Here is an 18050-nt window from a genome sequence, read left to right as displayed (position 1 = left end):
AGGGTTTCTACTGAGCTTTGAAGATCTGATTTCATTTAGGCCATACTAGTGTTTACTTCATGCCAGAAATTTTTGAATTTTCCTTTTGAAATTAATTTCAAATTTAATTAAATTAAGACTTGTATGGTTGAAAGTAACAAAACCCTATCTGAACTAGTTTAAGCAAGAGGGGATCTTACTAACAATATATTGCAGTGGTATACAAGAAGAAAAGGGCAGCAGGGAATGAGATAGATAGCATCACCCACTCAATGGACATGAATCTGAGCAAACTCTGGAAGATAGTGAAGGACAGGAAAGCCTGCCATGCTGCAGTCTATGGGGTCGCAGAGTGAGATGTGACTTAGCAAGTGAACAACAGATGCTAAGAAACAGTTGACAGACTAACCCTGAACAGGGCAGGAATCAAGCCAGCTCTGGAATGTCAGTGATAGGAATTTGTGGACTCTTCCTTTAGCACATGGCTGTGATGACCCAGTTCTTACTCCCAGGTTCTTTGTCCTTTAGTTCAAATTCTTGAGAGAGAAATCCAACTAGCTTAGCTTGAATCAAATGTCCAGGTTTGGGGAGTACACATGTGACTGTGAGAAGGGGGAAACCTAGTGGGCATGGGCCGTTGAAGGTAGTCTGGGGAATAGAGGGTGGGAGGTGAGGGACGGGCTTGGACTGGGAAGAAGGTATCTAAGTGGTGTTGATTACAATCTGCATCCTCTTCAGTTTTTTAAAATATCCAAGTTTAAAATTTGAATTTGGTTCTTTATAGGTAATGTTCTCACAAGTATAATTAACTGACCATCCTGCAGTGAATGGGGGAGGAATGGGTAAAACAATGGGTAGGAACTCCATAAATTAATGATTTCCATACACCTGAGATTAATCTATAACCAGGGTACAAGCTTCCTCCACTCCTTAGCCTGCCATGCCTAAGCAAAGCTGTCAGACTCTCTCCACCCCCTTTCAGACATGACTCACTCTTTAAAAAAAATGTTTATTTATTTATTTTTGGTGGTGCTGGGTCTTCATTGCTGTGTGGATTTTCTCTAGGTGCGGAGAGCAGGGGCTACTCTTCATTGCAGTGCTGGGCTTCTCATTGCGGTGGCTTCTCTTGCTGCGGAGCACCGGCTCTAGAGCACACGGGCTTCAGTAGTTGCTGCACGTGGGCTTGGTAGTTGCAGCTCTCCGGCTCTAAGATGGCTCACTCATTAAGTGGCCCTTTTCCTTAATATGTTGGTTATTGGTAGCCACTTAAATCAGATTTCACTGGGGTAAAGAAAAATGTGATGAATTGGGAGCACATGAGCATTATTCTCATTAGGGTTAGCCCAGGGAATGCATGGAAAAATCCATATAGTAAACAAAAGAAATACCCTCTCATTATAGATGTTATTTCAATCTTGGTCTCTATCACAGCAGCAATAGTTAATTTTCACTACTCCTTCCTCCTTTCATCCTTCAACTGTTGTGGTTAATTAAAAAGGTAACAGCATATGAGGATAAGCCTAAAGACAACAATTGAAAAAAATAAAGATCTGAATAATACATAAGCTGGATAATTGGCTTTAGGCCAGCTTTTAAAAAAACTATTGTGAAGTCACCCACGTTTATTTCAACACTGTAAAATAATTCAGAAGTAAAAAGTGATATCCTTTCACTCCCCACCCTACACTAAGTGATAACTACTATGAATGATTTAAAAATATGTTTCCTCCACATCTTTGTAAAATGCAAACGTGTCACCGTAAGTCTCCTGTTAGAAACCCTTCAGTGACTACCCCCTGGTTTTGGGAAAAGCTCAGACTTAAAAAAAAAAATTATTTATTTGGATGTGTCAGATCTTATGTGGCACACGGGATCCTCGTCACTTCATGTGGGATCTTTCCTTGAAGTGCGTAGACTCCCGAGTGCCACACGGTTTATTTAGGTGTGGTGCCCAGGCTCCAGGGTGTGCGGGCTTTTTACTGCGCATGTGAGCCCCTTGGAGACCTGGCTCCGGCTCGCCTCTCCAGTCCTGCCTCCACCTGGACTCCAGGCACTTCTGCCTTTACCTCCACGAAAAAGCACCAAAAAATTATACCTTGTGATTTTGTTACTATAAAGATGAATATATTAGCATCAGATGCTTTAGTATTAAGACATTTTACTCTACCTAAAAGTTGTCTTATTTTCTTCTGGTTTTAAAAGAAACTAAAACACTGTTGTGAATCCCTAAAAGTACTGTGAATTCTGGACACTGTGTCTATTGATGTCTAATGGATAACTCCACCCTAGTCTCCATCCCTCCCTGCCTGAGATGTATTGAATCTTCTGTGTTACCCCACGATGCAGTTATTCTATTTGCTAGTTGACCTTTGCATAAACTGAATCCTCTGCCCTGAATGGTCTTCAGCTTATGGTATCCTGGCTGTCTTTTGTAACTCTTCCTTCAAGTCTCAGTTTAGCTGTTCCTTCCCTAGACACCCAAGTCAGGGTTCCTGTGGCCTTTCTGAATTTGTTTCCCAGAGCACCCTGCCCAGAATTATTACACTTTATTGTAAACATTTATCCAACCTAGCATTTATTGGGTGTTTCTGCCAGTCACTCTGCTAGGTCCTAAGCACAAAGTCTGCAGTTTGCTTGCTTGTCCCTTTTTTCCCTAAAAGTTAATGAGGTTTGTTAAAACATTACAACTCATTAACAAATCAAAGAATATAGTTTGTTTTCATGCTACTTTTTAGCTTTAAAATCTTATTTCTCTTTAGAGAAGTAGATTATGAAGATTTGTGTTGATTCTTTTTCTTTCCTTTCCTGTTTCTTTTCTTTCAGGAAAGAGCTAAACTCGCCTATTTTGACTATGGAGATGTCATTTGTAAAGAAGGTGAAATGCCGCAAGGAATCTACTTGATTATTTCAGGAATGGCAATCGTAAGGAACTATTCATTCTTTATTACAAATGTATCTTGAAATTTGTAATGATCACATAAGGAGAAGTTTAGGAACCAAGAAACTTTCAAATTTTTAAGATAATTTCTTTTCTAAATGAAACCATTTCTGTTTGAAGCTAACACCACAGCTGAGAGATATAATTATAACATCCACCATCTCAAAGGTGCTTCCCATCTTACAAAATGCTTTCATAATTATCACTTATTCTTTACAACAATCCTGGCAGGAACAGTCTTTTCTGTAATGGTCACATAAGGAACCCAGTACTTGGAGTAGTTGGGTTACTCATCTAAAGGAAATGAGAGTCAAGTTTGAGGAAATAGACCGTAGTGTCACATTCTCCCAGAGGTAGAATAGGGATGAAGAGCTTACCATTTTTAACTAATATGAGGTTTTTGTTGTCAGTAAGAGTGATAGGGATGAGAATCCTTTAGAAACTGAATACCGGTTGCTGGATCCATGGGTGAGTCCCAGCTATGACCAACATAATTTCTAGATCCTATATGACAGTTACAAGTGACAAACCCTTTTTATTAGTGCAAATAATATATTTGGCTTTATATTTTTAGAATGAGTGTTTCAGACCTTAAAAATACAAAAATTAATCATGGAAATAAACTATAATTATAAATACTAACTAACACATGTATAGCACTTATTAAGTGTCTGACTTTTCATTCATTCATTTACTCATTCATTCAACAAATATTTACTTCATTATTATCATGCAGTAGGCACGTTCAATCTAGGCATAGAACTGAGAAAACACAAAAAAGTCCTGTCTTCTTAGAAGTTAATTTCTTATAGAAGCATAGAAGGAGATGGAACAATGGACAAAATATCTTAGTTAAATATGTAGTATGTTAGCAGTGATCAAGAGTTGAAGAGGCTAGTTGTGACATTTAAAAAGATGATCGAGAATGGCAATATGTTATGACATTTTGTCCTTCTATCAACCTCATGAGAACACTGATGGACAGAGAAATAAATTCATTTGTCCCTCTCCAGTCTTGATGACTACTTCCTTTTCTACTTTGAGGGCTCATTGATTACACTGGAACCCACAGGATAATCCAGAGTCACCTCTTTAAGTTTAGCTGATTAGTAACCTTAATTCTATCTGCAAAATCCCTTCACAGCAGTTCATAGATCACTGTTTAATTGAATAACAAAAAGATAGGAACCTTGGAAGGCCTTCTTTGAAATTCTGCTTGCCACGGATGTAATCGTCTTTCCTTGGTTTGTAAAAAGCAGAGCCATTCTTCTTTACTGTTAAGTCCCCTACATACAGACCTTCAAGTTGCAAACTTTCAGAGATATGAGGTGCCCCTGTATGCCCACTGTACTGCTGTACTTTTCAATGTACTGTGCTGTAAGCTTAAAAATGTTTTCTGTGTTTTTTGTGTTTGTTTTTATGTGTTATTTGTGTGAAAAGAATTATAAACCTATTACAGTACAGTACTATATAGCCAATTGTGTTAGCTGGGCACCTAGGTTAACTTTGTTGAACTTACAAATATATTGGACTTAAGAACATGCTCTCTCAGAATGGAACTTGTTTGCGTGTAGGGGACTTGTACTCAAAAGGCTTTTGGACTTCATTAAAAGTTAAGTTTAAAAATGTCGGAGTTCTTTGGAAGCATGAGTGCCTCTACAAGTTTGAATGGTGGTACTCGATAGGAGAGGGTACAACTTTCACAGCAATTCCTTCAGTGACTTTTTTCCATTTCTTGTCTCTTGGGCACTTACAACTAAACTTTCTGGAAAGTTTTGTAATCCTTCTGGTTAATTCTTGCATCTTCCTCCTAAAATCTTTTGAATCTCCCGAAAAGAAAGATGACTTTCTTTTACCCCCACCCATGCCTACCAGTTCTTTTCTTGAAGTAACTCAACCATCCTGTGTTCATCCTAAAGCCTTTTTCTGCTAATGTCTCTTGGTAATTATTCTTAAGCATCTTAAGGGAGGCAAGATTTCTGCTGAAATTATGACTTGGCTTGGGAGCATATTCATTCATGATATCTGGTTTATGCATCAAATGCACCTGAGGCACTAGCCCATCATGCTAAGAATATCTAATAGACTTAGAGTGGGTACTTGCATTTAGTGGCAGATTGCTATGACTACTTTTGATGGAATTTTTATATAAGGAAGGTAAATAGGGGTCATCTGTAAAGCTAAAGATTGGAAACAGTCTCAGCTTGGAGAATTGAAATGTGAAAGAAATGATTTTTGGAAGCCCAATTCCTCCTTCCCATCTGAAAGGATTAATAAAGAATCTTTTCCTTCTATTGTAATAATTGCAAGAAACACTGGGAGCTCCTAGGGTTTGGTCAAGGGCTCTTAATTTTGTATTTCCCTTTGCTCAATTATTTCCCCATTGCAGTTGGAGAGTTCACCTCCTACTTTTGGAATAGAGAGGAGCCTAAGGCCTGACAGAGAGTCCACAACTAGGTTTACAGAGTACTGTACCAGTGGAGACATAATTGGAGAGTTGAGCTGTCTACTTAAGCGTGAAATTGAATATACTGCCATCTGTGAAACTATTTTGCAGGTAAGCACCTGGTTCTGTCTGTATTGTGGGTTGTTAGTTAATTCTTCCTCAAGTCAGTAAGGAGTGCCAGCACTTTTCTGTTTTTGGGTTCTATTATCTTAGTCAATCCAACCAGCTATTGTGAAGCAGTGTAGCTGAGAAAGGCCAATTTGATGTCTCACATCGACTATGGTGTCTGGAGGGAGATTTTTTTTTTTAAACAGTTAAATTTATTTATTTTTAATTGAAGGGTAATTGTTTTACAGTACTGTGTTGGTTTCTGCCAAACATCAACATGAATCAGCCATAGGTATACCTATGTTCCCTTGCTCTTGAACTGGAGGGAGATGTTTTAACCAAAGAGTCTTTGTCACTTTTTTTATTTAGAAGAGAAAATATCTAACTTCTGATGTTATCAAGGTAAGGAAAACACATATGTAAGATGCCTGGCGTGTTTCGGTGCTCCATAAATGGCTACCGTTATGGAAGTAGTGTCTTTAAAGAATACTTGTGTTTCAAATCTCTTTCTTCCATTTTTCACTTGCTAAGTAAGAATTTTATTTAACAAATAAGTGGTCTGATAGTGGGCAATTCAAATAGAAATTAGTGAAACTTCCTACTTACGAAGAATTCTCAAGTTCTGGGTACTATTAGATGCAATGGAGCAAGGTGCAGAGTCTTAGGAGTGTGACAGACAGAAAGGAATGTTGCTTTATCAGTTTCACACCATTTCACTTTTGGAAAAGAATAGAAAACACAAATGTATTGACAAGGGTGAACCGAATTCACTGAAGTTCAGGTAGCTTGAATTCTGAGAGTCGTCTTCCTTGTTTGGATTGGCACTTTGCTCTGAAAGCAAATACTATGAATGAGCCCATGTTACCTACTGTGGCAATAAAAATAAATAAGTTTATGCGGCTTAGTTCCATAATCTTGGGCTCATGATTATCCTAGCTATTGATTAATATAAAATTTTCTGGACTAATATTAAGTCTATAGCTTTAATTGGATTGTACATTTTATCATCTTATACTTAAATAGCAGAGTATCAAAATTAATATACTAGAGTTGATAGTTTTTCTAGGAGGTTAGGTGAAGATGAAACTTACAGGCTTTTAAAAAATTTTTGGCTATGCTGGGTCTTCATTGCTGCTGAGGGCTTTCTCTAATTGTGGTGAGTGGGAGCTACTTTTCTTTGCGGTGCATAGGCTTCTCATTGCTGTGGCTTCTCTTACCGTAGAGCACAGGCTCTAGGCACAGGAGCTTCAGTAGTTGCAGCATGCGGTCTCAGTAGTTGTGGTTCATGAGCTTAGTTGCTCTGAGGTGCATGGAATCTTCCTGGACCAGAGGTTGAACCCATGTACCCTGCATTGACAGGTGGATTCTCATCCACTGTACCACCAGGGAAGTCCTACAGGCATTTGTTTTTCTGATGATTTCATAATTTAGTTTCAAATCAAGCATACTGTTTGATGCCTTGTCATTTCAGGCCTGCTTTATCTCCCTGGAGGATTTATATGAAGGCTTTGATTTCTTCTGGCCATCCCTGGAATATAAAATATGGCTGAAGCTTGCTCTCAGTATTGCTTATCAGTATTTTGAATCAAGTCTTGTTGATGAGGTTAGTTGCATGATTAAAATATGAATGAAGCTTAATTTCCTGTATTTTTTTTTTTACAAAATAAATTTCATATTTTGGAGACAGAGAAAAGAAGGTATGTTTGATCTTTCAAAGTAAGATTTCAGAACCTTTACCACTCTGTTATTCTGAGTTCCTACAGGTCATTGGTCCCCTTGTGATAGCTGATTTTTCCCAGGCTACCCCCCAATCATCCCTTAAAAATAAGAGAGTAAGCAAATCTTAAATAGTTAGATCCCCAAGAATCAAGCATAGCATTAATTAGTGAGTTACTGAGCACAAGTTTGGTGTTTATTAGTCTATTCTATCTACCTATGTTATTATAAATTATTTGCCTTTTCAAATTTTTATTGAGTTTACCAAGCCTCATCTATGAACTTTCTCTTCAAAAAGTAGCATTTCAGGCCTGTTCTTGGACTGGCACAATTTACAACCTATATTTACATTCCATTTAGTAATTTTTTGAGCCCCTACCATGAGTTAGGAACTGGGGAAGTGACAAACCTGAAGTTTAAGAACATTCATTGAATTGTGATACTGAATACAAATATTGGGTTAAAAATGCACATATATTAAGAGAATTAAAAGACAAACTACAGACTGGGAGAAAATATTTGCAATAGACATATCAGATAAAGAACTATTATCCAAAATATACAAGGAGCTTTACAACTCAACAGTAGGGAAAAAACCCAGCCTGATTAATAAGTGGGCCAAAGCTGATAATAGATAACTTCACCAGAGAAGATATATGAATAGCAAGTAAATATAGGAAAAGATACTCCATATCAAACGTCATCAGAGAAATGTAACAATGTGATACCACTGTTGTTGTTGTTCAGTTGCCCAGTCCTGTTTGACTGTGACCCCAGGTACTGACTGCAGCTTGCCAGGCCTCCTTGTCTCTCACCATCTCCCGGAGTTTGCCCAAGTTCATGTTCATTGCATTGGTGATGCCATTCAGCCATCTCATCTTCTGACATCCTCTTCTCCTTCTGCCCTCAATCCTTCCCAGCACCAGGGACTTTTCCAATGAGTCATCTATTTGGATCAGATGACCAAATTACTGGAGCTTCAGCTTCAGCATCAGTCCTTCCAGTTAATATTCAGGGTTGATCTCCCTTAAGATTGACTGGTTTGATCTTGCTGACCAAAGGACTTTCAGGAGTCTTCTCCAGCACCACAGTTCGAAGGCATCAGTTATTCAGCGTTCTGCCTTCTTTATGGTCCAGCTCTCACAACCGTACATGACCATTGAGAAGACCATAGCCTTGACTAAACGGGCCTTTGTTGGCAGAGTAATGTCTCTCCTTTTCAACACACTGTCTAGGTTTGTCATCGCTTTCCTGCCGAGAAGCAATTGTCTTCTGATTTCATGACTGCAGTCACCGTCTGCAGTGATTTTGGAGCCCAAGAAGAGGAAATCTGTCCCTGCTTCCACCTTTTCCCCTTCTATTTGCCATGAAGTAATGGGGCCAGATGCCATGATCTTAGTTTTTTTAATATTTAGTCTTAAGCCGACTCTTTTACTCTCCTCCCTCACCCTCCTCAAGAGGCTCTTTAGTTCCTCTTCACTTTCGCCATTACAGTGGTATCATCCGCATATCTGAGGTTGTTGATGATTCTCCTACCTATCTTGATTCCAGCTTGTAACTCATCCAGCCTGGCATTTCTCATGATGTGCTCAGTGTATAGGTTAAGCAAATAGGGTGACAGCAGACAGCCCTGTTGTACTCCTTTCTCAGTCTTGAACCAATCAGTTATTCCATACTTCTGTTGCTTCTTGACCCACTTACAGGTTTCTCAGGAGACAGGTAAGATGATCTGGTATTCCCAGCTCTTTTTGACCTTTTATACAGTTCATGAGGTTCTCATGGCACTCTGGGGTGGTGTGCCATTCCCTCCTCCAGTGGATCACGTTTTGTCAGAACTCTCTGCTGTGTCCTGTCTGTCTAGGGTGGCCCTGCAGAGCATGGCTCATAGGGTTCATTGTGTTATGCAAGCCCCTTTGCCACAACAAGGCACCGATCCACGAAGGAAGTGGTCTGTTATACACCTATTAATTGGCCAGTGACAACACCACATGCTGGCAAGGGTGTGGAGCAACAAGAACTCTTCTTCATTGCTGGTGAGAATTTGAAATGGTACACATTTCGATGATCCAGTGGATGTTGGCAATTTGATCTCTAGTTCCTCTTCCTTTTCTAAACCCAGCTTGGACATCTGGAAGTTCTTGGTTCACATAAGGTTGAAGCCTAGCCTAATGCACAAGATTTTAAGCATGAACTTTACTGGGCTTCCCTTGTGGCTCAGCTGGTAAAGAATCTGCCTGCAATGCAGGAGAACTGGGTTTGATCCCTGGTTGGGAAGATCCTCTGGAGAAGGGAAAAGCTACCCACTCTAGTATTATAGCCTGGAGAATTCCATGGACGGTATAGTCCATGGAGTCACAACGAGTTGGACACGACTGACTGACTTTCACTTTACTTACTAGCATGAGAGATGAGTGCAGTTGTCCAGTGGTTAGCACATTCTTTGGTATCCTTCTTGGGGACTGGGATGAACATTGAAATGGTACACAGCCACTTTGAAAGAGAGTTTGGTGGTTTCTTACAAAACAAACATGCTCCTGCCATATGATCCAGCAAGCACTCTCTTTGATATTTACCCAAAGGAGTTAAAAAACTATGTCCAAAAACTATGTCCACACAAATACCTACACATGGATTTTTTTGAAAAACAAATTGAAGGATACTTGATTTATAATGTTTTGTTATTTTCGTGTGTACAGCAATGTGATTCAGTTATAATATATATATTGTATTCTTTTTCAGATTCTTTTTGCCTTAGAGACTATTACAAAACATCAGTATAGTTCCCTGTGCTATATAATACATACTTGTTGGCTATCTATTTTATATATAGTAGTGTGTATGTGATTATCCCCCCCTCACTCTTTGGTAATCATAAGTTTGTAGATGAGTTCATTTGTATCATTTTTTAAGATTCCACATAATAAATAATGTCACATGATGTTTGTTTTTCAGTGTCTGGCTTCTTTCACTTAGTATGATAATCTCTAGGTCCATCCATGTTGCTGCAAACAGCGTTACTTCATTCTGTTCTATTCTATGGTATATATGTACCAAGTCTTCTTTATCCATTCCTCTGTTGTTGGACATTTAGGTTGTCTCCATGCCTTGACTATTGTGAAAATTGGTCCAGTGAGCATTAGGATGCATGTATCTTTTCTTTAGATATATGCCTAGGAGTGAGACTGCTAGATCATATGGTAGTTTAATTTTTAATTTTTTGAGGAATTTCCTACTATTTTACATAGTGGCTCTACCAATTTACAATCCCACCAATAGTCCACAAAAGATTCCCCCTTTTCTCTACATCCTTGCCAGTACTTGTTACTTGTTGTCTTTTTGATGATAGCCATTCTGTTGAGCTGGTTTGCATTTCCCTGATGATTAATGTTGTTGAACATCTTTTCATGTGGAATATGCTTTCTTCTTGATATCATGTGTTATTTTATATGATTTATAGAAAAAAATCTAATTTTATTGTAGGACCTAAAATTTCAGAAGTGTGTGATGCTCAATCATGCATATGTGGAGACTTTATCAAGCTATAATGAAATGAGTATTGATAACGTGAACATGAAATTTGTTATTCTTGTGTATGGCAGTGTTATTGATACCAAGACAGAGGTACCATATTTTGCACCTTACATTTTACCTAAAACGTGTGAACAGGTAAGGAGGGTCATTTCTTAAGAGTCTTTTGCTTTTCATGGTGCCCCATAAGTGACTTTAAAAACTCAACTAACCATCTTAAAGAAATTTAGGTTTCTCTAAACCTAGAAAGACCCTATAGTTCTCACCTGCCCTTAACAAAACAGTCAGAATGTCCCCAGGGCTTGTGTGCTGTGTTGTGCAAGTTGTGCCCTGCATGAGAGTGTACCTGAGGGGCCAGTGGGGCAGGGATCTGCCTACTCTCTGCTTGCCAAGCTCTTTGCCCTGGCATGGGCTGTGCCTCCCCAGAGAAGGATGGGGAGCATTTTTCCTAGTTTGTGTGTAAGGCAGTGACACTGCTTGCTAGGATGGTTCTGGAAGTATCTGCGCTGGTCGATAAGAAGGGAGATGCATCAGGGTCATGTCACTTTGTTGCCACATTAAGGCCTAGGGGCACGACTCAATAGAGGACCCTAAAACCTCATCATTCCATGCCTCTGTAAGGGAGGGGGACGGGTGAGTGCCTGGGATATAACAGGGGATGGGAAGAATAGAAACCAGGTCCCTAATGGGTGAAGCCACTTGCTGTTAGACCACAGCTGTGACGTGAGGACAGAGCGCAAGTATGAGGACTAAGAGGCTGTGAGAAGAGCTAGCATCTCTTTCTTTTGGTAACAAGTTTCTCCCCTTTGGGAGAGACCTTTTCTGCTTGTTCAGGCTGAGAAAGGTCATTAATTTAATGAAAACTTGAGTCCTAGAAAAGTTGGTTAAGCTCCTAAAAAGTGCACTTGCCACTTTCCTAACATACTTATTTTGTCAATCTCCCAACAGTTCAGAAGGTGAAGGTAATTTAATTTTTTTAAATAGAAAGTGAAAAATCACTTTAACTTTGAAATAAGGGGTAGGGGACCACGGGAGCAATCCCCACAGCTTTGTTAAGACACCAGAGTTTGGAGTCAGGCATATTTGGGTTTAAGACCTGACGCCTGTGCCCATTAGGTGTGTGAGGCTAAGCACCTAGAAAGACGCCTACTGACCCTCAATTTCCTCTTACTAAGATGAGGATAATAGCAGCAGCCATCTCATAAATTTCTTGTGGGGATTAAATGAGATAAAATGTGATAATATCTAGAAAGGATAGTTATATGTGACTTACGTATGCTGCTTGCATTCTGGGAGGGCAGATTTTGTGGCAGCTGGGGCAAAAGCTCAGGGAAAAAAGCTTATTTATGTTCCTATCTGGAAAGGCTAGGGCCTGAGCCCTCGAATGTTAATGTTGGAATAAAAATAACTCAATGGATGCTGGGGATTCCATTTTCCAAATTGGTTACAAATAAGGTGTAGAAATTTCCTTTCTGATATTTATAAAAATGCAAAAGATAACTTCCTGGCCCAAGACTTCCTAAAATTATTTTACATTTTTGATCGCTTACTTTTTTCATGTTTTAAGCCATGTGCCCATGTAAGAATCCATTCATTCAACTGTTCTTCCATCCATCCATCCACCCATCCCCTACCTATCCAAGACTCTTTGGAACAAGGTTAAAGAGGGTTTGAAATGAAAAAGATAGAGCTTAGGTTGGAGGCTCAGTTCTGTGTTTGGCTTATTTTTTTATATTCTTTGGAAAGGCTAGGAGGCAGCCAGTTTAGAGATCAAAGAATGCTCTTTTGACTGATTTTGACTTTTCTCCTTTAGGTTCAGGGAACTTCAGATTTAAGCAAGCTGTTGGTTATCCAAGCACCTGCACCTGACAAAAATGATGCTAATGCCAAGGTCATGGGTAAGGGGGTAGCTCTTTAGTTGTAGGCAAACCACTGAGAAAGAATTTTGATATATGAGCTTCATTTTATTCTAAAAAAATGATTTGAGGGCGCTGTATGCGTTTGTCATCTGTCTCCATTCATGGGCCCACCCTGGCTGCCACACTGCTTCTGGGAGGTCACATTTCAGAGACTTTCAGACACTGAAGTCCAGGTGACTCTGACTCTCTCGTGTGTCTCCTTCCACACCCCTGTGGGGGGTAGCAGCTGCCACCTTTACTCTGATCCTATAAGCTGGAGCCCCATAGTGCTGCTGGGGGGCAGAGCAGGAGTGGGGGGTGGGGGAATAGACTCGCAGCAGGCCCAGGTGTGGAGCGGGTTTTCTCTCAACGACCAAAGGGAACATAGAATCTAACCCATGCTCGTGGAATAATCCAAGTCACGGTCACAACCAAAACTCAAATGACTTGCTTTGAGGTGACTTTGATAGTCACTACATAATTATTGTCACTAAGTGCATATGATGCCTATTTGCTTATATCATGGTGCTAAGCATACTGTAAAGAAGACTTTCTAGGCAGGCCTTGCTGTAGGGAAAATGCATTCAAGATCCTTTGTTCAGTGCTTAGCATCCTGCCTTACCAAGCACAGGGTCACCATTTCCCCAGCTACTCCAGCTTGAAATCACAATCATCCTTGATTTGCTCCTCTAATTTAGCCTTCACAGTGTCTTTAGGTCTGCCACTCTGCTGCTTTCACAGCACAGCTGGGGGACAGGAGTATATGGCAAGGCTGGGAGCTCAGGGTCTAGTGTCAGCTCCATTGAGCACCTCGAGGGCTATTGAGTTGGCGAAATTTTTAGAGTGAGGGAAATATATTATCTGCATTCCCCAACGAGTCTGGGATGAAAGTCACAAGTGGCAGTCCCATGGACTTGATCCAGCCAGTACACTGTATTTGGCTTACATCTGTGTTTTCTTTTAAAATTGTCAAGTATGAACATCCAGAAATTTCACATTTAAAAAAATACAGATTTTGAGCTTGTCTTAAAAAAAAACTGGAAAGTCTTGAACACTCAGTCCTTTTGGCTGTGTGTGGCAACAACCAGATAGAGCTGAGCATCGCTGGCTCCTACACAGGAAGCATATGCTCTGTGGTTTGCCACAGTCCACACCCTCCCTCTTGTGTTATATCCAAACCACTCAGTCTGTGTGACCTACCTGTTCTCATTTGGATTTGCCAGCCCTTGTATTGGACTTTTGTGAGCCTAGTTCACAAATCTCCTTGAGGGAAAAATGTAAAAAGCCCATCTGAATGGGGAGACTTGAAGGGAGGAAGTAGACTGAGATTTCAGAATATCCTTTCACTACCAGTACTCTGAAATTGCTAATGTAATTTTTCTCTTTTATGCATTTATTTGGATTTGGCTCAGGCAACACTGGTCTCGGAATGACTAAGAGAGACTACCAGTGGAAGAAAAAAGATGAGGTAATTAACTTGACACTGGAGTTTTCTTATTGTGACTATTAAACTACACAGTGAAAATAAGTTGTGAAGTGAAGTAGCAACATGTAGGTGGTGAGAAAAGAAACTCTTAGTGGGAATGCTTTAATATGGGAAAATTGGGATTAGAGTTCACCTGAATTACTTAACAGTTAAAATTATAGAATATTTTTGAAAATCGTAATTTTGTTGTGATTCCCTCTTCCAATTTCCCTCCTCCTAATTCCCTTCTGTGATATTTATTTATTTAAAAAAAATTAATTTTGGCTGCACTGGGTCTTCATTGCTATCCATGGGGTATCTCGAGTTATGGCAAGCATGGACTACCGTCATTGTGGTGTGCAGGCTTCTCATTGCAGTGGCTTCTCTTGTTGCAGAGCACAGGCTCTAAGCATGCAGGCTTCAATAGTTGCAGCTCCTAGGCTCTAGAACGCAGGCCCAAGTTAGTTGTGGCGCACAGGCTTAGTTGTTCCTTGGGATGTGGAATCATCCTAAATCCAGGGATCATTGGCAGGCAAGGGAGAGGGCTGGTCACACTGGGCAAGGACAATATGGAGGCAAGTCTGGTGGGGAGGAGAGTAGCCTGCAAAGCTTGTTACTCAAGGGATCTCTGTGAGGGCCCCTAAGAGAGTTCACTTGGGCCAGACCCACTGCTGGGTGGAGTGGATTGGAGAAGACAGCTATGACAATGCAACAGGATGGTGGGCAAACGCAGGAGTGGGCCATGTTGCAACAACAGTGGTGCCAAGAATGGGCTTCAGGAGCCTTCAGCACCCTCCCTCCCCCAGTTGCCAAGTCAGTCCAGAAAACATGTCTTCTATGAAAAAATGATGTGCTGTGGAAATGCAGCTTCATAAGTCCCTTGACCATCACACCACCCTAAGAAACTTTTAATAGAAATTCTGGGCCTATGACTATCATTTATGACAATCAGGGTGGTGTGCAGTGTGTCTGTTGGGAAAAGGAAAGTTGCATTGACCAAACCGATGGTTATTGGTTCCTCTAAACAAAACAATTGAATTCCTTGTAGGCAGTCTTCCTGGGTCATCCTCTTTCTTAAAGGGATCTATTTCACAAATGTGACACCTCATTAGGCGTCTAGTGATTTGGCTTGTCACTTGCCACTGTCTCTTCCAGGTCCTCTTATTTAAAAAAATTCTCACTACAATTAGGAGAAAAGTTTCCAGTTTGTCTTGCAATCAGTCACAAAGTTAACAGGAATTCAACTCTCCTCACATTTCTCTTTAAGTGCACTTTGATACACTACTCTAACTAAGTGAATGTATCTCTTTACAAGATGATGCTTGTTGGGATAGTGATGCACCAGGTACCTACTTACTCAGTCTTTAATATGTAAGCTCTTCTAAAGGGAGTGTTCCAGATAATTAAATGGAAACTTTTCAGTAGGTTTTCTGATTGCACTTACTGTTTTTCTTTTTTTCTGAAATGCTCATAGTCTCATATGTTACTTTTGACTTTCTTTTATAGTTGGAAATTGGATCCCATTTTAGAAAAGGACTTTAATGGCACTTACGTGATACATGGAGTCAGTTTAGAGGCCGAGCTAATATCCTGACTCAAGTGCTGAAACACTACCTGGCAAGTTTACTCACAAACTGCTAAAGCAATTTATCTCTGCATTTATTTTACAAACAATTTTGATGGACTGCTGCAAAAGCTCTAATTTTAAGTAGTTGCATTTATACCTGAGATGTTCAAAATCCTTCAGATACCTTAAACTTATGGTTTAGCAAATGAAATCCTGCATCCAGCTGAGAGCAACCTATGATAGAGTAGAAGTTATCAAAAGCATTGTACAATTAACCCATCACTATCTAAAGCATAGGAACTATTAATTTTGATGTGTTATTGCTACAACTGGTACCTCCCTAACATTTTATAGAGTAAAGTTATTTCCCCCCATCCTCAATCTAGTAAATATTGAAGAATGGACCCATGTTCCATAATCTTAGTTATTAAAAGCAGTTTAGGAGAAATTAACAATCGTACATTGCATAGTACTATTTAATATCACTTTTCATTTTACTTTAAAAAGTCAAATAAAATTGAATTTTATGGTGATTGTTTAATAGTTAGGATCCATTATTCCTTTTCATTTCAACAAGATTTTAAAAGAATACATGATTCTCTACTCCAGGGAAAACCATAATAGAAGAAAGAATAGAAGAAAACACAGGAGAAAAAGTCAAGCCCCTCCAGATACCTAGAACAGGGCAGTATTTCTCAGAGTGGCTCGTGGAGCACTTACATGTCAACAAATGTTAGGTGCAGCCACACCTAACAGCAGTCCTGCAACCGGGACTGTCTGGCTAAGGAAGTTATCACAGACCCGGTTTCCTTTCAGACTCCCTATCTTTCATCCTTGGCCTGTGACTTTTATCCTCAGGGTGGCAAAGTGACATCTGTAACTCAGTCATCCCATTTGCTTTTCAGTGAGGCAAGACACTTTTAGGAAGAGACCCCACCACAGGCCAACACTGTCACATGACCACACCCACCTGTCATCTTAGCATGAATTTTAACTGGCACCTCAACTTGGCACCCTTAATACAATCTGGGCATTTTTCATGAAGAATAAGGGGAAATGGCTATGGTGAACTGCAGTGTCTGCTGTATACTGCATCACGACCACCTGGGTTGTGACAGATGAAGAACTTCTGGCCACTTGTGGAACCCATGTCTGGGGGAAGGGCCCTGACCTGCTTATTTTAACACACTCCTCATGTAGTTTAATGCATATTGAAGCTTGAGTTCCACAAGATAGGGGATAAAGAAGTAGCAAAAAAACAGATGTCAGTCTGTGGTGGGGTCTACAATCTTATGAGGCACATTATCATGTTATTTGAAATAACTAGAGGACACTTAATTCTATGTGTATCAGTTAGGATGCTTTTGGCCTCAGGTACCAGAACACCCAACTCAAAGAGGCTTAAATACTAAGGTAATTTATTTTTATTACTTAAAAAAATTTTATTTACTTATTTTTGGCTGTGCTGAGTTTTCATTGCTGTGCAGGCTTTTCTCTAGTTGCGGAGAGTGGGGACTACTCTCTAGTTGCAGTGTGTGGGCTTCTCATTGTGGTGGCTTCTCTTGCGGAGCACAGGCTCTCAGGTGCTCAGGCTTCAGTTGTTGGGGTAACAACGTGGGGCCAGTAGTTGCAGCTCCGGGGCTCTAAAGCATAGGCTCAATAGTTGTGGCACACAGGCTTAGTTGCTCTGTGGCGTGTGGGATCTTCCCGAATCAGGGATCAAACGCATGCATGTCTTCTGCATTGGCAGACAAGATTCTTTACCACTGAGCCACCAAGGAAGTCTGGTAATTTATTATTTTATGTTATAGTAGTCCAGAGGTAGGACGGGTTCACACTTGTTAGACTCAGTGAAGAGCATGAAGGGTCAGATGTTTTCCTTTCTCTCAACTTGGCTGTTGACCTTTTTACAGCCTCATTCTATGGCTGGATCCCTGCTCCCAGGTTGTAAGTTAGCTGCAGCAGCAGGGTCTCATGTTTTCTTGTTTATTTTCAGTATGAGAGAGAAAAACGGCTTCTAGTTGCTCTTGTTTGAGAAAGAATTCTTGTAGAAACTCATGATCCTCTATTTGTGTCTCAGTGCTCACTGCTGAACCAATCACTGACAAAGTGGCAATGCCTTTTTAACTAGTTAACGTACCCTTTAAGTTTGAATCAAAGTTGTATTTCCTCAATTTGCATTGTCCAAAGCGGTGGAAGTCAAATCGAGTAAATCACTGTGCCAGTTCACTACATCCAAGTGGCATCTTGACAAGTCCCTTTAGACAGCCATTCTAGCTCTTTACCCCTTTCTGAGCCTCTCAATGAGGATTCTTACCCTCAGGGGAATGGTTGGAGGTAAGGTCAGACCACCCAGGAACCTCAAGTCACTTTGCAAATCTTAGATGGCTATCTCTTCTAGCCAA

At 40.1% G+C, this 18050-nt stretch overlaps 1 protein-coding gene across 1 annotated transcript in view; it reads left to right on the top strand.

The window, feature by feature from the left end:
- SLC9C2 (solute carrier family 9 member C2 (putative)) overlaps positions 1-12633 on the top strand; it is an 86411-nt gene extending 73778 nt beyond the window's left edge. Inside the window, exons 21-25 of the mRNA XM_065937169.1 lie at positions 2803-2901; positions 5307-5474; positions 6943-7074; positions 10668-10853; positions 12529-12633. Of these exons, the coding sequence (XP_065793241.1) occupies positions 2803-2901; positions 5307-5474; positions 6943-7074; positions 10668-10853; positions 12529-12633 (690 nt within the window). The remainder of the gene's footprint in view (positions 1-2802; positions 2902-5306; positions 5475-6942; positions 7075-10667; positions 10854-12528) is intronic.
- Positions 12634-18050: the final 5417 nt, after the last annotated feature.

The sequence above is a fragment of the Muntiacus reevesi genome, chromosome 5 (genome assembly GCF_963930625.1).
Source record: "Muntiacus reevesi chromosome 5, mMunRee1.1, whole genome shotgun sequence".
Taxonomy (NCBI): Eukaryota; Metazoa; Chordata; class Mammalia; order Artiodactyla; family Cervidae; genus Muntiacus; species Muntiacus reevesi.
This window is presented reverse-complemented; position numbering and strand designations above follow the sequence as displayed.